The sequence below is a fragment of the Salmo trutta genome, chromosome 7, assembly GCF_901001165.1.
Source record: "Salmo trutta chromosome 7, fSalTru1.1, whole genome shotgun sequence".
Lineage (NCBI taxonomy): Eukaryota > Metazoa > Chordata > Actinopteri > Salmoniformes > Salmonidae > Salmo > Salmo trutta.
Window position 1 is genome coordinate 37,408,357 of NC_042963.1, and position 20,328 is coordinate 37,428,684.

The 20,328-nt window shown below is 41.8% G+C and overlaps 2 protein-coding genes and 4 non-coding genes across 6 annotated transcripts; 5 read left to right on the forward strand and 1 right to left on the reverse strand.

The window, feature by feature from the left end:
- The first annotated feature begins 3,154 nt into the window (after window positions 1-3,154).
- On the forward strand, window positions 3,155-9,415 carry LOC115197334 (40S ribosomal protein S17). The gene is made up of 5 exons (XM_029758743.1): window positions 3,155-3,172; window positions 4,072-4,223; window positions 5,745-5,850; window positions 7,939-8,004; window positions 9,289-9,415. Exons 1-5 carry the CDS (start codon window positions 3,170-3,172, stop codon window positions 9,364-9,366), a joined length of 405 nt encoding a protein of 134 aa, XP_029614603.1. The 5' UTR covers window positions 3,155-3,169; the 3' UTR covers window positions 9,367-9,415.
- On the forward strand, window positions 3,855-3,985 carry LOC115197835 (small nucleolar RNA SNORA71). Its single transcript, XR_003879076.1, has one exon. It is a non-coding gene; the product is annotated as a small nucleolar RNA SNORA71 (small nucleolar RNA).
- Window positions 5,454-5,576, forward strand: LOC115197837 (small nucleolar RNA SNORA71). The gene has a single exon (XR_003879078.1). It is a non-coding gene; the product is annotated as a small nucleolar RNA SNORA71 (small nucleolar RNA).
- On the forward strand, window positions 6,353-6,481 carry LOC115197834 (small nucleolar RNA SNORA71). The gene has a single exon (XR_003879075.1). It is a non-coding gene; the product is annotated as a small nucleolar RNA SNORA71 (small nucleolar RNA).
- On the forward strand, window positions 9,005-9,134 carry LOC115197836 (small nucleolar RNA SNORA71). Its single transcript, XR_003879077.1, has one exon. It is a non-coding gene; the product is annotated as a small nucleolar RNA SNORA71 (small nucleolar RNA).
- Window positions 9,416-14,902: 5,487 nt separating the features above from the next.
- cart2 (cocaine- and amphetamine-regulated transcript 2) lies at window positions 14,903-16,182 on the reverse strand. The gene is made up of 3 exons (XM_029757517.1): window positions 15,892-16,182; window positions 15,523-15,606; window positions 14,903-15,269 (listed from the first exon to the last, which is right to left on the reverse strand). Exons 1-3 carry the CDS (start codon window positions 16,054-16,056, stop codon window positions 15,162-15,164), a joined length of 357 nt encoding a protein of 118 aa, XP_029613377.1. The 5' UTR covers window positions 16,057-16,182; the 3' UTR covers window positions 14,903-15,161.
- Window positions 16,183-20,328: the final 4,146 nt, after the last annotated feature.

Sequence of the window (20,328 nt, forward strand, 5' to 3'; positions counted from 1 at the left end):
ATTCTAGTCTGTGCTAGCAAAGCAGTCCTGTAGTTTAGCATCTGCTTCATCTGACCACTTTTTTATATACCGAGTCACTGGTGCTTCATGCTTTCATTTTTACTTGTATGCAGGAATCAGGAGGATGAAATTATGGTCAGATTTGTCAAAATGGAGGGCGAAGGAGAGCTTTGTAAGCATCTCTGTGTGTGGAGTAAAGGTGGTCTATAAACATTTTCCTCTGGTTGCACATTTAATGTTCTGATAGAAATTAGGTAAAACTGATTTTAGTTTCCCTGAATTAAATTCCCCGGCCACTAGGAGTGCCGCTTCTGGATGAGCATTTTCCTGTCTGCTTATGGCGGTATACAGCTCATTGAGTGCGGTTTTAGTGCCAGAATCGGTCTGTGGTGGTATGTAGACAGCTATGAAAAATACATATAAACTCTCTAGGTAGATAGTGTGGTCTACAGCTTATCATGAGATACTCTACCTCAGGCAAGCAAAACCTTGAGACTTCCTTAGATATCATGCACCAGCTGTTATTCACATATATGCATAGGCCCCCGCCCTGTGTTTTACCAGAGGCTGCTGTTCTGTCCTGCCGATGGAGTGTATAACCCGCCAGCTGTATGTTCTTAATGTCGTCGTTCAGCCACGACTCTGTGAAACATAAGATATTACAGTTTTTAATGTCCTGTTGGTAGGATATACGTACTTTCAGCTTCATCCCATTTATTTTCCAGCGATTGAACATTAGCTAGCAGGACGGAAGGCAAGTGCAGATTAGCCACTCGTCGCCTGATCTTCACAAGGCACCCTGATCTTTTTCCACTAAATCTCTGTTTCCTTCTCCAGCGAATCACGGGGATCTGTTGCCTGGTCTGATTTCTGTAGTAGTATATTCCTTCCATCTGACTCATTGAAGAAGAACTCTTCGTACAGTTTGAGGTGAGCAATCGCAGTTCTGATGTCCAGAAGCTATTTTCGGTCATAAGAGACGGAGGGCAGCAACATTATGTACAAAACAAGTTACGAATATCACCAACAAAAAAAAATAGCATGGTTGGTTAAGGCCGATAAGACGGCAGCCCTCCTCTTCGGCGCCATTATAACAATGCTCGATCGGGTTGAAGTCCGGGGTCTGGCTGGGCCACTCAAGGACATTCAGAGACTTGTCCCGAAGCCAATCCTGCTTTGTCTTGGCTGTGTGGTCGTTGTCCTGTTGGAAGGTGAACCTTCACCCCAGTCTGAGGTCCTGAGTGATCTGTAGCAGGTTTTCATCAAGGATCTCTCTTTACTTTGCTCCGTTGATCTTTGCCTCAATCCTGACTAGTCTCCCAGTCCCTGCTGCTGAAAGATATCCCCACAGCATGATGCTGCCACCACCATGCTTCACCGTAGGGATGCTGCCATGTTTCCCCCAGACGTGACGCTGGTTTTTGCTCAGACACGCACTGTCAACTGTGGGACCTTATATAGACAGGTTTGTGCCTTCGCAAATCATGTCCAATCAATTGAATTTACCACAGGTGGACTCCAATCAAGTTGTAGAAACATTTAAAGGATGATCAATGGAAACAGGATGCACCTGAGCTCAATTTCGAGTCTCATAGCAAAGTGTCTGAATACTTACGTAAATAAGATATGTTTTTTATTTGTAATACATTTGCACAAATTTCTATAATCCTGTTTTCGTTTTGTCATTATGGGGTATTGTGTGTAGATAGTTGAGTATTTTTTAAAAAATCCATTTTAGAATAAGGCTGTAACGTAACAAAAAAATACTTTCCGAAGGCACAGTATACTGAAGAATAATATAAACGCAACATGCAACAATTTAAAAGATTTTACTGAGTTACAGTTCATAGAAGGGAATCAATCAATTAAAAATAAATTGTTTAGGCCCTAATCTATAGATTTCCCATAACTGGGCAGGGGCCGGCCACCCACTTGGGAACCAGGTCCACCCACTGGAGAGCCAGGCCCAGCCAATCAGAATTTGTTTTTCCCCACAAAAGGGCTTAATTCCAGACAGAAATACTCCTGAGCTGTCGTGGCTACACGTGGTCTGCTGTTGTGCGGCCAGTTGGATGTACTGCTGCCAAATTCTCTACAATTTTGTTGGAGGCGGTTTATGGTAGAGGAATTAACATTAAATACTCTGGCAACAGCTCTGTTGGACATTCCTGCAGTCATCATGTCAATCAAAACTTGAGACATATATGGCATTGCGTTGTGTGATAAAACTGCACATTTTGGTGGCCTTTTGTTGTCCCCAGCATAAGGTGCACCTGTGTAATGATCATGCTGTTTAATCAGCTTCTTGATATGCCACACCTGTCAGGCGGATGGATTATCTTGGCAAATGAGAAATGCTCACTAACAGGGATGTAAACAAATTTGTGCTCAACATTTTAGAGACATATGTTTTTTGTGCATATGGAACATTTCTGGGATCTTTTATTTCAACTCATAAAAAATTTGACCAACACTTTAAATGTTGCATTTATATTTTTGTTCAGTATAGATAGTAATTAGGTCTTATTTCACACACAGGCTACAAGTGTTTATTGGATGATTTTTTGCATATCCCATTCCTACTGAGAGTGGAGTCATGGCCTGGGGTCAGCCATTATTGACATTGACCCTGGAGCAATTCGGGTTAAGTGGACTCCCGAGCGGCGCAACGGTCTAAGCTAAGGCACTGCATCTTAGTGCTAGAGGCGTCACTAGAGACCCTGGTTTGATTCCAGGCTGTACCACAACCTCTCGTGATTGGGAGTCCCATAGGGCGGCGCACAATTGGCCCAGCGTTGGTTAGGGTTTGGCCGGGGTAGGGCGTCATTGTAAATAAGAATTTGTTCTTAACTGACTTGCCTAGTTAGTGAAGAGCACATCGACACTTTTTTCCCCTAGTCAGCTCGGGGATAGAACCAGCGGCCTTTCGGTTACTTGGCCAACGCTCTTAACCGCTAGACTAACTGCCGCACTTATGCGCAATAATTTCACTCAACTGGGGAAACCAAATGTACAGTAATGAACTGCAAGTCTGGTTATATATTTTTACGAATTCGTCTACCACTAGGGGGCGGCACCCTTTCCCCTTTGGTTTCCCACATCTGCGTGCCCTCTTATTATACTTCCGCTGAAGCGCTTGTAAAGTCCTCTTCTACCAGCCCGATTCAACATGGTGGGTACTTCAACATTTACAACCCCTCTAAATCTATCGTAATCCTCTGTTTTTTACTAGCCATAATCGTATTTATCTCTAGAATAGTGAAATGTTGTATGTATTACTCAATCCCAGTGACATATTGCGTTAGGATGCCCTTCCTGGCAGATTTTATGAACAATATGAGGAGGCTTCTCCGAGATGCTAACGGAAGAAGCATTATGCTAGCATTTGGCTGTACATGAACAACCACGTTTTCCATGTTTTGATTTGATTACAATCAGTAGAGAACTGGCCATGCCTTTAATATTGTACACATTATCCGCAGTGTGGTTAGTGGTGTTGCACGTTGGTTTCAGCTGTTTGTAAGAAAAACATTTTGTTCCGTGATACTGATTAGCATAGCTAACTATCTGATTGCGAAATCATCCTACTAGTTAGATAACCATAGGTAGTCTGTTTTCCCAATGTAGGGTACCTATTGTTTCTGACTTACTCACCGGTGTAGTTATTCGTGAGATCCATTTACTAGCAGGTAGGTAGTTGGTTGGTAGCCAGTCTGCACAAAGTTGCTAGCTCGTTAGTATTAGGTACGACCTTGTATGTTAGATCAAAATGTAGCTTGCCTGGTCATGCCAGCCGTTGGCGTACTTATACCTCCTAGAATGTCAACCGCTTTTTAAATGTAATTTACGTTGAACCCTGTATCGAAAGTGACTATGGCATTGATTTAAGTGGCCAGGTCATTGATAGTACAGGAAAAGTGAATTGAGGGGCTTTCCCGTGTTCGATGGGTCCTAAGTCCCTACCGAACCCTGGTTCTCTCAGATATTTTAAATTCATAAAATGTAAGCCCATTGTCATCATTCAGGACATGAGGATAACCTAGTCATTTGCACAACTCCTTTGTTCCACAGGGACGAGTCAGGACCAAGACGGTAAAAAAAGCCGCCCGGGTCATCATTGAGAAGTACTACACCCGGCTGGGAAATGACTTCCACACCAACAAGAGGGTGTGTGAAGAGATCGCTATCATCCCCAGCAAGAAGCTGCGCAACAAGATCGCTGGGTGAGTCTGGTTTCTTTAGCTTTATTGTCTCTAATAGCCAAGTGGACTGGAACCTCAGCGGCATATATAAAGCTTGTCTGAGGTCAAGCAGCAGATGTTGCGTAGACGACGCTGTACAGCAACCTCCAACCAACTGTGGTGATATTTTCTTCGTTTTCAATTTGGAAGTCTCCTGGGTCTAGTTTCAGGTGCAGCCAGCAGATCCGACACCTTACGCTTGCTCACAGCTGCACTACAGGGTTGGACAGTTTTCTTAAATTAAGTCACCACGGAGCCAGCACGAGATATGGCTCGGAAAACGTACCGCAGTCATGGATGAGAAATGCTTTGTACTCTGAATTGTCCCATTATTCCAACTGTGATACTGATTAGATGAAATGACTGCTCGTTTTTCTGGAAACGGCCCTTTTCGCCTTCATGATAGGTAGCAGAAGCCACAGCAGCCATTTTGGGTTGTCGGTGTCAGCTAATTGGATCCTTTGCTTTTTTTCAATGCTGAAGTATCTCACTAATTTCATGTTTCATCAATCAAATTTATTTATAAAGCCCTTCTTACATCAGCTGATGCCACAAAATGCTGTACAGAAACCTAGCCTAAACCCCCAAACAGCAAGTAATGCAGGTGTAGAAGCACGGTGGCTAGGAAAAACTCCATAGAAAGGCTGGAACCTAGAGAGGAACCAGGCCATGAGGGGTGGCCAGTCCTCTTCTGTCTGTGCCGGGTGGAGATTATAACAGAACATGGCCAAGATGTTCAAATGTTCATAGATGACCAGCAGGGTCAAATAATAATAATCACAGTGGTTGTCGAGGGTGCAACAGGTCAGCACCTCAGGAGTAAATGTCAGTTGGCTTTTCATAGCTGATCATTCAGAGTATCTCTACCGCTCCTGCTGTCTCTAGAGAGGTTGAAAACAGCAGGTCTGGGACAGGTAGCACGTCCAGTGAACATGTCAGGGTTCCATAGCTGCAGGCAGAACAGTTGAAACTGGAGCAGCAGCACGGCCAGGTGGACTGGGGACAGCAAGGAGTCATCAGGCCAGGTAGTCCTGAGGCATGGTCCTAGGGCTCAGGTCTTCTGAGAGAAAGATGTTTCATATAACATGTACTATGCTGCACTTCAATCAGGTTAGATTTCAAAACACTACTTCTAATAGCATGGCTTGGAGGGCGTTATTGATTCTATCATATCCCTGACCTGGCTGATTATTGCTAGTTTGCCACCTAAAACCCTGTATCGAAAGTGACTATGGCACAACTGTTGCCATAGTCATTGATGTTACGGGAGTTGACTGAAATATTTTCCCATGTTTGTTGGAATACCTTTTCCTGTCAAACCCTGTCTTTCAAACATCTTCCTCGTCCGCAACAACCTAAATTTGAGTGAAACCTAATTCTCATGGTAGACTAGTTTTCAGTGATCTAGCATAAATATTTTAGTTTGAACCCATTGTCTGATCTAATGCTGTTACAATTGTGATGTTGTACATGAATTAACTGAATTCTGGTTTGTGCTCTTAGGTATGTGACACATCTGATGAAGCGCATCCAGAGGGGTCCCGTCAGAGGCATCTCCATCAAGCTGCAGGAGGAGGAGAGGGAGAGGAGGGACAACTACGTCCCAGAGGTAAGTGTCCCCACCCACACTTCTGAGCATCAGAGCACAGTGCATCTATACTTGCTGGCACCGCAAAGGTTGTGGGTTCAATTCCCACAGGCATCGCATACACATACAAAAAAAGGTATTCATTAACTGAACTATAGGTTGGTTTGGTTAATCAGTGGCATATGTTTCTTGATGAGTCTTGATGGCAATGGACTAAACACATTATTTATTGATGCTTGTGATGTATAGCTGGGTGGTGTGCTTATCAATTGAATGGGCTCTATAGGCATGTCGTGATGTGTGCATGTTTGATTTGCTGTCCAGTAAGGAGTTGTATTGCTGTTTCCATACCCGAACAGTCATGATTATAGCTATGCATGTTTCTACTTTGCCTAGGCACGTAAAGATGCATCCATAAACTGCTTTGGGTCATCGTTTAAATCCTTTATTTGCTGCCATTGGTTATCTTCAGTGTCTAGTTGGGATGTGAAATATCTTTGAGTCAGTCAAATTCTTTGATTTGCCCTGTATCGAAAGTGACTATGGCATGACTGTTGCCATAGTCATTGATAGTACAGGAATAGTGATCTTGAAAGCTTTTCCCGTGTTTGTTGGAATTCTGGTTCCTGTCAAACCCTGTATCTTTCAAACAATGTGGTAACATCGTAAACCCAGACCTGCCAACATGCACGCATTTTGTGTTCCAACTACGCAATTCTTTGTCCAGGTACGAGATCCGAGTTAAAAGTACGCAGAAATGAATAGGGCCTGATTTTATTTTTATATATATTTTAATAAAATATTTACTCAGTGGATTTAACATCCCGATTCTCGAGCTGCAACACAGACATGTACGGAGTTGTCAACGGACATGTAGGTTAATATATCATTATTCAACGTAGCTACGCCATGTCTGCCCCTCCTGTTTGTTGTGATGCTGAGTTTGTCAGCTGTACGTAAACACATGGACAAATCCCTTTGACTATGTGTGTTGTGGAAAGGTAAACACTAATTGTTTCAAGCTAATGTTAGCGAACATAAGCTGGACATTCAGTGGGCTCTAAAGTGCCAGCAGTTCACTCGCATTTGCTAGTGAAAGAAAATAAATGCAAATATGAAAAATATCTGGTTGCATTTGTGCGAGTGTGATATACATTTAATTCTACGTCCCATTAGTTGTGTTTTCGACGTAACATTACGAGGATCACGCAACCTGATAGATTGTAATTATGAGCCACGTCACAAAAAGCATTACAAAAGTATAATATAAACATCTTGGCATTAAATGGCGTCTGAGTGCAGACTGAATTAATATTCAGTCTCGTTTCCAAGAACAAAACCCAGTACAGAGCCTCACTCAGTACAGACATGCTGAGTCCTCATTACCAAGAAGGTTTCAATGGTTGCCAGAGGAACTGTTTGCCACAGAGAAGTCTACCCTGATATCCTGTTGCAGAAGGCTAAATCTGCTAGCTACCAGGCAAATGTGTTGAGGAAATAATTTCCTGAACATTTGAAGGTCTCTAGAAGATTTGTTCTCACCCACTGTTTCCTATCATAGCTTTTTCGTTTTTATGAATATGTTTATTTGCTCTGCTTCAAACATTTGTCATATCAGAGTAAAAAAAAAAATCTATTGTGGAAAAGACATTTCTACATTTTGAAACCTAAACAAATAACTTGTTATTTGTTTTAATTAATAAAATAAAACTCCAAGAATTAAGGCCCTTGGTGTGTTCTTTCTAATTAGAACTTGTTAGTGAGTTTTACATATGTGTGAATGGAATGCGGTCAAGAAAGTATTCCAACCTTATATAGACTTGATTTGATACTATTTTATGATTGCGATCAGACTCATGAACAACGAGCGTGCGGGGGGAAAGAAAATCCCAATTTGGCGCGTGCGAGTTGAATCTCCAATTTGCCGCGCACGTCTGGTACTCTACAAAGTTGTCAGGCCTGTAAACATTGCCCCAGGCAGCCAGTAACTGCTGTAAGCTCTGTTGAATTTATCTATTTAACTGTTGCCAGTTTACTATGCACACTATTACTAATGTGTTTGGACAGTGTTGACATGATGCATTACCACTCCATCTTTTCTGTTTCCAGGTTTCTGCTCTTGACCAGGAAATCATAGAGGTGGACCCTGACACCAAGGAGATGCTCAAACTACTGGTAAGTCCCTCACAGGCAGTTACGTTTGGTGTCTTCGTGATGAATAACCACTACCTGATCCAAAGTATGTGGACACCTGCTTGTGTATGGAACTCGCTTTGTCATGCTGAAACAGAAAAGGGCCTTCCCCAAACGGTTGCCACAAAGTTGTAAGCACAGAATCGTCTAGGATGTCATTGTTTGCTGTAGTGTTAAGATTTCCCTTCACTGGAACTAAGGGGCCTAGCCCGAACCATGAAAAACAGCCCCAGACCATTATTCCTCCTCCACCAGACTTTACAGTTGGCACAATGCATTCGGGCATTTAGCCTTCTCCTGGCATCCGCCAAACCCAGATTCGTCCATCGGACTGCCAGATGGTGAAGCATGATTCGTCACTCCAGAGAACGCTTTTCCACTGCTCCAGGGTCAAATTGGCGGCGAGCTTTACACCACTCAAGTCGACGCTAGGCATTGCGCAAGGTGATTTTAGGCTTGTGTGCGGCTGCTCGGCCATGGAAACCCATTTCATGAAGCTCCCGACGAACAGTTATTGTGCTGATGTTGCTTCCAGAGGTAGTTTGGAACTCTGTAGTGAGTGTTGCAACCGAGGACAGGAGATTTTTTTTTTTTAATACTTTTTTAACAAGCTTCGGCAGTCCTGTTCTGTGAGCTTGTGTGGCCTACCACTTCGCGACTAAGCCGTTTTTGCTCTTAGACATTTCCACTTCACAGAAACAGCACTTAGTTTACAGGGGCAGCTCTAGTAGGGCAGAAATTTGACAAACTGACTTGTTGGAAAGGTGGCATCCAATGATGGTGCCATGTTGAAAGTCACTGAGCTCGGTTCAGTAAGGACATTCTACTGCCACTGTTTGTCTATGGAGATTGCATGGCTGTGTACTCAATTTTATACACCAGTCAGCAAAGGGTGTGGCTGAAATAGCCAAATCAATTCATTTGAAGGGGTGTCCACATACTTTTGTGTATGTTTAGCCTTAAGATAACGCCATGGCTTAAACCCTGTATCGAAAGTGACTACTATGGCATGACTTGCCATAGTCATTAATAGTACAGGAACAGTGACTTTGAAAATTTTTCCTGTGTTTGTTGGAATACCGTGTCCTGTCAAACCCTGTATCTTTCAAACATATTCTACATCCTCCACAATCTTAACTTCAGGGTGAAACTACTCACCGATATGAGACCAGGCTTCCTGTGATTTACATCGTTAGCATGAACTTGTGGTGTATTCTGGTGGTTACTTGGTGGTGAAATTGAATTTTGGCTTTCTCTTTCCTCTAGGACTTCGGCAGTCTGTCCAACCTGCAGGTCACCCAGCCAACTGTCGGAATGAACTTCAAGACACCCAGAGGAGTCTAGGCATTTGTAATATATCTCTAAATAAATACAAAATGTACAAAAAAAGCAATGAGTCTCCTAGTGGTTTTGCTGTTTAGAACAAGTAGATACGTATGAGTGATTCTTAATTGGGTATGCTAGGTTGATGGAAATTTGAGTTGGATAAGCGCTTGGTCCTCAAGTCCTTGACTCAGTTATACTGTAATTTCAGGCTTTGTGCAATAAAGTTTGGTTCCTATACTATAGAGCATTCGGAAAGTATTCAGAGCCCACAACTTTTTCCACATTTTGTTACATTACAGCCTTATTCTAAAGTGGATTCAATTGTTTTTTTCCCTCTTCAGTCTACACACAATACCCACATAATGACAAAGCAAAAACAGGTTTTTATAAGTGTTTGCAAATGTATTAAAATATTACATTTACATAAGTATTCAGACCCTTTACTCAGTACTTTGTTGAAGTGCCTTTGGCAGTGATTACAGCCTCAAGCCTTTGGTATGACGCTACAAGCTTGGCACTCCTGTATTGGGAGTTTCTCCCATACCTCTGCAGATTCTCGCAAGCTCTGTCAGGTTGGATGGGGAGCATCGCTGCTGAGCTATTTGCAGGTCTTGAGATGTTCGATCAGGTTCAAGTCTGGGCTCTGGCTGGGCCATGCAAGGACATTTTTTACACTTGTCCAGGGTTCCCACGGGTCCTTGAAAGTTTGTGAATTTGAAAGAAAAAAATTAAGGCCGTAAGTTTTTAAAAATAGACATGGGTCATTGAAAGTGCTTGAATGTATACATTTTGTGCAAGAACAGAAGTTGCAGTTATTAGATTTTTTTTTTTTTACGTCAGTAATAGGCTACGTTCCGCTCTCTGTTTCTTTCGCGGTTTGTGTCCTTGTTTCACGCGCCACCTGCCCGGAGAAAGTGCGACGGTCACGTGCATGATTGATTGAAGTTAAATGACGCAGGTTAAACAGCGGCAAGTAAGTGAGAAAGCTAACGTTAAGCGAGCCTTAACTATGCCTGGAAAATGTCAATTCCTGGACTCGTGGCTCTCCAAAGACATTTGCAAAGACTGGCTTGTTATAGATCCGCGGGACATCCATATGGCCCGATGCAGAGCCATGCTGCTGAAGCGTCACATGACGGCAAGTTAAAAGTGGTTATGTCCTACCCCTGGTAACATGTAGAAAGGAATATAACAACCACACTTAGTTACTAACGTTAATTAGTTAGCTAGATTATTCCGCCTCTTCGTGGTTGGGTAAATTAACTTTTAACGTTACAGAATTATTCGGTCAAATTAACGTTTGCTATGTTAGCTAACGTTATCTAGAAGTCTCAATTCTCCAACAATCAGACCTATCGTGCTAGCTAGCTAACGTTAGCTAAGTTGTTAACGTTACGTTAGCCAACTTGCGGCAAGCAGAGCTGGACAGTGAACATTTGAAATAAATGTCAGTTTGCTAACGTTAGCTGAAACGTTAGCATTGTTTAAACTGTCACCTGTAACATTACATTATTTTTATGAACATGTTATGTTTGTTTTCATATTTCATATTCTCTCTCTAACACACAGGCTAGAAACAGAAATACGTGTTTGTTTGATTTAAACTGTTTTTTTTTTTTTTTACTCCTTAGGTGTGCTGTTCTCAGATGTTCCCAGACAGTGCAATAGCCAAGACCTCAGCATGCGGTGCAACAACTTCCAGCTATATGTGCACACATGGCTTGGCTCCTGATTTCAAGCACTTGTCTAAAAAACTGTTTGCTGGGGAGGAGGACTATGTACTTCTCTTTGATGAGAGCCTTAACAGAAAAACACAGTCAAAGCAGTGTGACTTTCATGTCCGTTTATGGGATGAGGACAAAGTTGTGACGAGATTTTATGATTCTACATTTGTGCATTTGTGGGTCCGACTGCGTTGGACCTTAAAGCTGTCTATGAGAAGAGCACCGAAGATCTACCAAAGAAAAACATGGTTCAGATCTCCATGGATGGACCAAATGTAAATTGGTCATTTTACTCAAAGGTTTTGATGTACACCTTATAAACATTGGCAGTTACAGTCTCCATATTGTACATGGAGCATTTCAGAAGGGAGTGGAAGAGACAGTGGAAAGTCGACAGTGTACTGCATGCTATGTACCAACTTCTGAAGGATACTCCAGCCCGCAGGGAGGACTACTTTAACATCATTGGTTCATCAGATTCCCCCAATACTACGTAAGTTTTGCAAGACACGGTGGGTTGAAAATGGGCCCGTGCTTGAAAGAGCTTTAGAGTTTTTACCCCATATGGCAACATATGTGAAGGCTGTAGAGAAGAGAGGTTCAAATACAGGCACAAAGTCCTTTGAGGTGATTCAGGAGGCTGTTAAGGACCCTCCCATGACAGCAAAACTGAATTTCACCTTGTCAGTGAGCAAAGAAGTGACACCATTCCTCACACGCTACCAGACCGATAAGCCCATGGTGCCATTTCTCTCTACAGACTTGTTCAAGCTGCTTAAGAGCTTGATGAGCAGATTAATTAAGCCAGACCTCATGAAAGAAGCGAAGACCCCTCTAAAATGTATTGATGTCGAGGTGAGACAGTCATCCAATCACATCGACTCCTCACATGTCGACTTCGGCTTTGTTACTCAAAGAATTGTGAGAGACTTGTCCGCAGGGAAGAGAATTGGACAGAAAGCATTGCTGGACTTCAAAATCGCTTGCAAGAAGTGTATGCTCAACTGTTTACAAACTCATTGAGACATTTCCATTGAAGTACTCTGTTCTCACATCTTTCTTTCTTGGATCCAAGGGAAATGGCAGGCACAAATGGAAAGATGCTGTGTACAGCAAAATTGAAGAAGGCCCTGACCTACCTTGTAAATAGTCATCGGGTGAAGGAAGAAGATTGTGGTGACATCATTCGGCAATACTCACATTTTATTGATGACATTGTCCAGGCCCAACACTCAAGTTTGTCAACTTTGATCCTGTCCAAGACAGCTTGGACACATTTTTACATGAGTATATGTCAAAGGACAAAGAGCTCATAAATCTATGGAGACTTTGCCGCCAACTCCTCTTACTGTCACACAGGCAAGCCTCAGTAGAGCGCGGATTCTCCATCAATCAGTAGATTGAAGTGGAGAACTTGAAAGAAGATTCATATGTAGCACAGAGATGTATAGTTGACCACATAAGAGCTGTGGGTGGCATACATAATGTGTGCATTGACAGACCGCCGCTTATGTCAGTGGCATCTGCAAGGCAGAGGTATGTGACACATCAAGAAGAACAGAGACAGAGAAGAATGGATGAGCAAAAAAACAGAAAGAGAAAAGACCTTTATAGATGAAATAGGTTAACTTAAAGGGAAGAAAAGAAGACTGACAGATGACAAATGCTCTCGAGACCTCAGCAGACAAATTTGCACTCAAAGAGGACAGCACAGGCAACCTCACTCTTATTGCCGCTGAAATAGAAACACTAGTCAACGAAAAATGTAATGACCTGAAAAGCAAACGAAGGGGCATAGCAGCAAAAAGCAAGGGTTGGGCACTGTTTTAACAGTTTGAGAAAGGGCAAAACACTACTCAATGAGTAAGCAATAAAAAATAAATAAAAGCAATTGAACCAAAAAGGCCAACAACCCCAGAACACAATGGTTGGGGAAATGTTATATTTATTTAGATTTTCATCTAATCTTTTATTGTAGCAAAACATTTTATTTATGGCCATGTGTTTTTTATTTCCCTATTTATTTAGTCATGTTCATGGAAAAACAAGGTCATGTTTTTGCTCTGCGACATGTTTTGTGTTAAGCTAGTACTAATTAAATAAACGAGGAGTTACTTAGCTCTTCAACTCGTAAATAAGTCTGTCTCTATCGCTCAACTTAAACAATATATTGTTTTGCTGTGTTAGAGAAGGCAAGAGACCACGTAGTCTGCCATCATTGTAACACAGCACAATTGAGAAGTGTTTACACATTCAAGCCTCTTTCTCTTTTTAATTGTTGTCTGTGAGCTTTTGTAAAGCCTGCTAGTTCTCATTATAAAAATGATCAGTGTTGTAACAGTAATTAACCTTGATTCGTGTCTCAAACTATGCCATGTTGGGTCCTTGAATTTGATGTTTAAGAAGGTGTGGGAACCCTGGACTTGTCCCGAAGTCACTGCTGTGTTGTCTTGGATGTGGGCTTAGGGTCGTTGTCCTGTTGGAAGGTGAACCTTCGCCCCAATCAGGTCCTGAGCGCTCTGGAACAGTTTTTCATCAAGGATCTCTACTTTCCCTCGATCCTGACTAGTCTTCCAGTCCACAGGAACTCTGGAGCTCTGTAAATGACCATCGGTTTCTTGTTCACCACCCTGACCAAGGCCCTTCTCCTCTGATTGCTCAGTTTGGCCGGGCGGCCAGCTTTTGGAAGGGTTGGTGGTTCCAAACTTATTCCATTTAAGAATGATTGAGGCCACTGTGTTCTTGGACCTTCAATGCTGCAGAAATGTTTTGGTACACTTCACTGTGCCTTGACACAATCCTGTCTCGGAGCTCTACGGACAATTCTTTCGACCTCATGGCTTGGTTTTTGCTCTGACATGCACTGTCAACTGTGGGACCTTATATAGACAGGTGTGTGCCTTTCCAAATCACGTCCAATCACTTGAATTTACCACAGTTGGACTCCAATCAAGTTGTAGAAATATCAAGGATGATCAATGGAAACAGGATGTACCTGAGCTCAATTTCAAGTCTCATAGCAAAGGGTCTGAATACAATTTCTAAAAACCTGTTTTTGGTATTATGGGGGTATTGTGTGTAGATGGATGAAACAAATTCAATATTTAATCAATTTTAGAATAAGGCTATAACGTAATGAAATGTGGAAAAAGTCAAGGTTTTTGAATACTTTCTGAATGCACTATACTTCTAGTATTACACACTCACGACTACAACACCATTGTGAGTCCGGTGTGCGATTTACATGACTTAACATTTTAGAGATCTTGAGTGTTGATTGAGTCTATTAGAACAAACATTCCCTTTGACCCATTCAGTCAAATTTGAAACTGTCATTTCCCTCTGAGATCAAATGGCATCTTTATATTTTGTTTTCCTACTTATGTGAAGATGGAATGACTTAACTGTTTGGAACAAGTTACATTTGTAATATAGTTTATGGAAAAACATGACTATAATTAAAGTGTGTAATTGAAGTACAGTTTTAGATCCAACCAAGTGTGATCCTGACTAATTTTCACTAAATTAGTTCTCCAGCTTGCACCCTGGCTGAAGACTGCTTTAATACGCCTTAATTTCCCTAATTCATCACCTCTAACATGTACGTTTTTGTTATACTGTGAAAAGAAACGTGTCATGAAATTGAAGTTCGAGTGGTTTTGAGGTACAGTTGTTGAAATTCTCAATAGGATATTTGTATCATGAGAACAGCATATTAACACATTTACTAATCTTAACTAACCTTTTAATAAGAGGCTTCATCATGCATTTATTAATACATTCTATTGCACAAATATTTAACTAGAAAAAGAGAATTCCGAGACCAAAAATACTGATTACGAAAGAAGTTGTGACACACTTTATTGCACAATATAGAGAGCTCAGTAACACTTAGGTGACAAAAATGTTTAATCTAACTCCAGGAAACGATAGGATGTACCATTATCTAATTGGTGGTCCCACCATAACATTGACAATTATAGTCCGCCTGTATTTGAAAAATATTCATAAAAATAATGACATATGTTACATTATTATCCCTCTTTTAAATAACACAATGATAGGGGATTGAATCCAATAAACCTCCATTCACAAGCACTTCAACAGAAAGAAGTTGCAGAACGCTCCCCGTGGACAGTCGCACATTTTGCCGATTCGAGCGCCTTTCCTCACTGCGCAATGCTCCCCCACGTCGCACTGAAAAAGATTAATGAAAACAATGAGGATACTGTAGGTTACAATCCTGTAAATCGTTTCGAAACACCACGCATGTATTAAATAATCCAACGACATGTTTGAGGAACTTCCAATAGCCTAGTTAAGACTACTTACATTAAGAACACTGGACCATAATAAAATAAAACTGTCTTGTCATTCTGCATTTGGTAATTAATCGTCATTTAAAAAGAGTAATACCTTCTCTGAACAGAGAAAGAGTGTAAAATCTTACAGTGGGAACTTGTCCAAATTTCTTTTCCCATGGATTAATTCTTTTGGTCTGCAGTTTTTTGAGAACTTCGTGTAGAGCTCCAAGCTATGGAAACAGTAGGAAATACACAATTAAAATATACTGTCAGAGCTTGAAGTGCTCTCTTGTCATTGTGTCGCGTTACTACAGTTCCTTGAGTCAATATTCACATTTTGACCAACAAACCTAAAACACCATTCACGTTCTCAAGAACAATGTGCTTTTTATTTTGTATATAGCATCATTTAGCCTACTCTTCATTTATCGAGGTAGTCGAATGTAAATTCCAAAAGCTACCCGCGTACATAAGCATTCATGCATACAGTTTACAAACAATATAGCTAGACTTACAAGACGTTTTTCGTTCGTTAGATTCGGATTTTGTGGATAGAAGTCGTGAATGTTTCTCGTTTCCAAATCCACTTCAATTTCTGAGTCGCTCCTTTCAGCACCACATAGGATGGACAGCAGCGCTGTACAAACTACCGCTCTCGTCCACAGTTTAGAGCTCTCCATGGTCCTGATCTGGAGAAGTGCTTTACGAGCGCGCGAAGTTGTTTCCTATTTCAACTCAATTGACCAATCCCTGCAGTTTTGCCTCCTTTCGTTTGCTCTTCAGTGTTTGTATTCTCATTGATATTGAATTGCTCCGCCTTGAGCATTGATCTCCTTATATACGTAAGAGAAATAATAACCTACGTAAGAAGCCCATTACGCTGTCAAAATTGTCTCAGCAAATGCCCTTCAGAATTATTTTTGCTCTTGTGGTCTTTGCTAGTGCACAGAGTACAGCCAGGGGCAGTATAATATTTTATTATATTATCTGATTACACATTTTTATTACAAGTAACAAAACGTAATCTGATGGTCAAGAAAGTTAGTTATATTTTCAGAGGTTCTTCAGTAAATAGCCCACCATGGACAGTAAGTTGTGCTACATTTTGTACAGAATTTAGGGCTGGTTTGCCGGACACAGATTAAGCCTAGTCCTAGACTAAAATGCTTGTTCAATGGATATTCGCCATTAAAAGTGCTTCTTAGTCCATTACTAGGCTTAATATGTGTGTGGGAAACCGCCCCTTTGAGTTTAAAACATGTTCTCGCTGGCTTATTTTTGAATTAATCTCTTTGAGGAGATGGGTTCTGAATGATAAAAGGAGGATCATCCAATGATGATCCCTGAAGCTCTGAGATTAGCTTGATTATGGATATTTGTTTGTGACGCACTTCTATACCCAGGGGAACAGTGCACAGATAAGGTGTCATGTTTTCAGTTTATATAAACCATATGCCAATTTCTACTAGTATAGCCTATATACAGCTAAAGTTTCTTTAGTTTGTGACATAACTAATGTGAGTAATATTTCTGACAAATACTTGAAAAAGGCATAATATATAATACACCACAGGTTAAAAACATCACTGCCATGTATCAAGAAATCTGAAGTTACCAAGGCCTTGTAAACAAACAGTGTTGTTTGTGTGCATCAGACGCAGCAGGCACATAATAGGAGCAAACTCCTGTTGCTATGTTAATTGTGTGGTGACACCTCTTTTGCCAAAGCCCCCAAATCAATATTTTCATGAATACTCTTCTTTGCATGAGCTTTTCTTCTTCTAATGTCATGTTGAACATATTATTTTGAGAAGTGAATTAGGTTTGCAACATAATATGTTATTATTATGTTGTGAAATAAATTGTGCATTGAACTTCTAAAAGTAGGACTGGATTATCATCTCATGACTTTACCATATTGAGGTCAACAGTATGTGCCCTCTGGACATTTTTCAGCCCCTATATGGTATCTACACTGAGTCTAATATTGAGTGGTAGCCCCTATTGCCTTCAGAACAGCCTCAATTCATCGGGGCATGGACTTTACAAGGTGTCGAAAGTGTTCCACAGGGATTCTGGCCCATGTTGACTCCAATGCTTCCCACAGTTGTGTAAAGTTGGCTGGATGTCCTTCGGTGGTGAACCATTCTTGATACACACGGGAAACTGTTCAACGTGGAAAAACCCAGCAGCGTTGCAGTTCTTGAAACACACAAACCGGTGTGCCTGGCACCTACTACCTTACCCCGTTCAAAGGCACTTAAACCTTTTGTCTTGTCCGTTTATGTTCTGAATGGCACACATATTCAATCCATGTCTCAAGGCTTAAAAATCCTTCTTTATCCTGTCTCCTTCCATTCATGTACACTGACTGGATTTAACAAGTGACATCAATAAGGGATCATAGCTTTCCCCTGGATTCACCTGGTCAGTCTGTCATGGAAATAGCAGGTGTTGCTACTGTTTTGTACACTCAGTGTATGTCTTAATAAGTGAATACCCCCCCCCCAAACACACACACACACACACACACACACAATATATAAATATCGAAATTGCCATGTCATGTCGCCAATACAGATACAGTAAAGTGCAAAGTCCTGCTTTATGCTGATGACTCAGCCTTACTGGTATCAGGGAAGGATATGGCTTACATAGAAGAGACCCTGGGTAAGAAATTGCATTCTGTTAGACATTGGTTGACTGACAACAAATTGTCGCTACATTTGGGGAAAACAGAATCAATTTCGTTTGGAACAAAACTTAGTTTGCTTGGGGCTGACAAGATAAAGGTAAACTGTGCAGGCAAAGAGATTGAATCAAAGACAAGTTTAACTTATCTTGGTGTATTCCTAGATCAATCCCTTTCTGTTGACCTGATAGCTGTTAAAATTATTTGTAAAATTTTAACAAATGTAAATGTTTATACACTGCTCAAAAAAATAAAGGGAACACTTAAACAACACAATGTAACTCCAAGTCAATCACACTTCTGTGAAATCAAACTGTCCACTTAGGAAGCAACACTGATTGACAATACATTTCACATGCTGTTGTGCAAATGGAATAGACAACAGGTGGAAATTATAGGCAATTAGCAAGACACCCCCCAAAAAGGAGTGGTTCTGCAGGTGGGGACCACAGACCACTTCTCAGTTCCTATGCTTCCTGGCTGATGTTTTGGTCACTTTTGAATGCTGGCGGTGCTTTCACTCTAGTGGTAGCATGAGACGTAGTCTACAACCCACACAAGTGGCTCAGGTAGTGCAGCTCATCCAGGATGGCACATCAATGCGAGCTGTGGCAAGAAGGTTTGCTGTGTCTGTCAGCGTAGTGTCCAGAGCATGGAGGCGCTACCAGGAGACAGGCCAGTACATCAGGAGACGTGGAGGAGGCCGTAGGAGGGCAACAACCCAGTAGCAGGACCGCTACCTCTGCCTTTGTGCAAGGAGGAGCAGGAGAAGCACTGCCAGAGCCCTGCAAAATGACCTCCAGCAGGCCACAAATATGCATGTGTCTGCTCAAACGGTCAGAAACAGACTCCATGAGGGTGGTATGAGGGCCCGACGTCCACAGGTGGGGGTTGTGCTTACAGCCCAACACTGTGCAGGACGTTTGGCATTTGCCAGAGAACACCAAGATTGGTAAATTCGCCACTGGCGCCCTGTGCTCTTCACAGATGAAAGCTGGTTCACACTGAGCACGTGACAGACATGACAGAGTCTGGAGACGCCGTGGAGAATGTTCTGCTGCCTGCAACATCCTCCAGCATGACCGGTTTGGCGGTGGGTCAGTCATGGTGTGGGGTGGCATTTCTTTGGGGGGCCGCACAGCCCTCCATGTGCTCGCCAGAGGTAGCCTGACTGACCTAAGACAGGGCATTTTTACTAGGATTACATGTCAGGAATTGTGAAAAACTGAGTTTAAATGTATTTGGCTAAGGTGTATGTAAACTTCAGACTTCAACTGTATGTGGGACATAGGGGGACATTCAGCATATACCTGATAACATTATTTTGCATGACCTGCATTCTCATTTTCAGCTGTTTTGATAGCCCAATATACCAAGCAGAGCAGGCATAATAAAAATGACACTGAATCAAGGTTGAGACAAGAAGCTTATATACTGCTCAAAAAAATAAAGGGAACACTTAAACAACACACCCTAGATCTGAATGAAAGAAATAATCTTATTAAATACTTTTTTCTTTACATAGTTGAATGTGCTGACAACAAAATCACACAAAAATAATCAATGGAATTCCAATTTATCAACCCATGGAGGTCTTGATTTGGAGTCACACTCAAAATTAAAGTGGAAAACCACACTACAGGCTGATCCAACTTTGATGTAATGTCCTTAAAACAAGTCAAAATGAGGCTCAGTAGTGTGTGTGGCCTCCACGTGCCTGTATGACCTCCCTACAACGCCTGGGCATGCTCCTGATGAGGTGGCGGATGGTCTCCTGAGGGATCTCTTCCCAGACCTGGACTAAAGCATCTGCCAACTCCTGGACAGTCTGTGGTGCAACGTGGCGTTGGTGGATGGAGCGAGACATGATATCCCAGATGTGCTCAATTGGATTCAGGTCTGGGGAACGGGCGGGCCAGTCCATAGCATCAATGCCTTCCTCTTGCAGGAACTGCTGACACACTCCAGCCACATGAGGTCTAGCATTGTCTTGCATTAGGAGGAACCCAGGGCCAACCGCACCAGCATATGGTCTCACAAGGGGTCTGAGGATCTCATCTCGGTACCTAATGGCAGTTAGGATCACCACTTTATTTTAAAACCTGGGGGCAGTATTTTCACGTTCGGATGAAAAGCGTGCCCAAAGTAAACTGCCTGCTACTCGGGCGCAGAGTCAAATATTTGCATATTATTAGTAGATTTGGATAGAAAACACTCTGAAGTATCTAAAACTGTTTGAATGATATCTGTGAGTATAACA

Excerpts from the sequence above, each read along its gene's own strand:
- LOC115197334 (XM_029758743.1), top strand. Across the intron at positions 4,224-5,744 it reads CTGCGCAACAAGATCGCTGG|GTATGTGACACATCTGATGA; the intron begins GTGAGTCTGGTT and ends TTGTGCTCTTAG. Across the intron at positions 5,851-7,938 it reads GGGACAACTACGTCCCAGAG|GTTTCTGCTCTTGACCAGGA; the intron begins GTAAGTGTCCCC and ends TTCTGTTTCCAG.
- cart2 (XM_029757517.1), bottom strand. The coding sequence starts at position 16,056 with ATGGAGAGCTCTAAACTGTGGACGAGAGCGGTAGTTTGTACAGCGCTG. Across the intron at positions 15,607-15,891 it reads TAACGAACGAAAAACGTCTT|CTTGGAGCTCTACACGAAGT; the intron begins GTAAGTCTAGCT and ends CTGTTTCCATAG. Across the intron at positions 15,270-15,522 it reads AATTTGGACAAGTTCCCACT|TGCGACGTGGGGGAGCATTG; the intron begins GTAAGATTTTAC and ends AATCTTTTTCAG.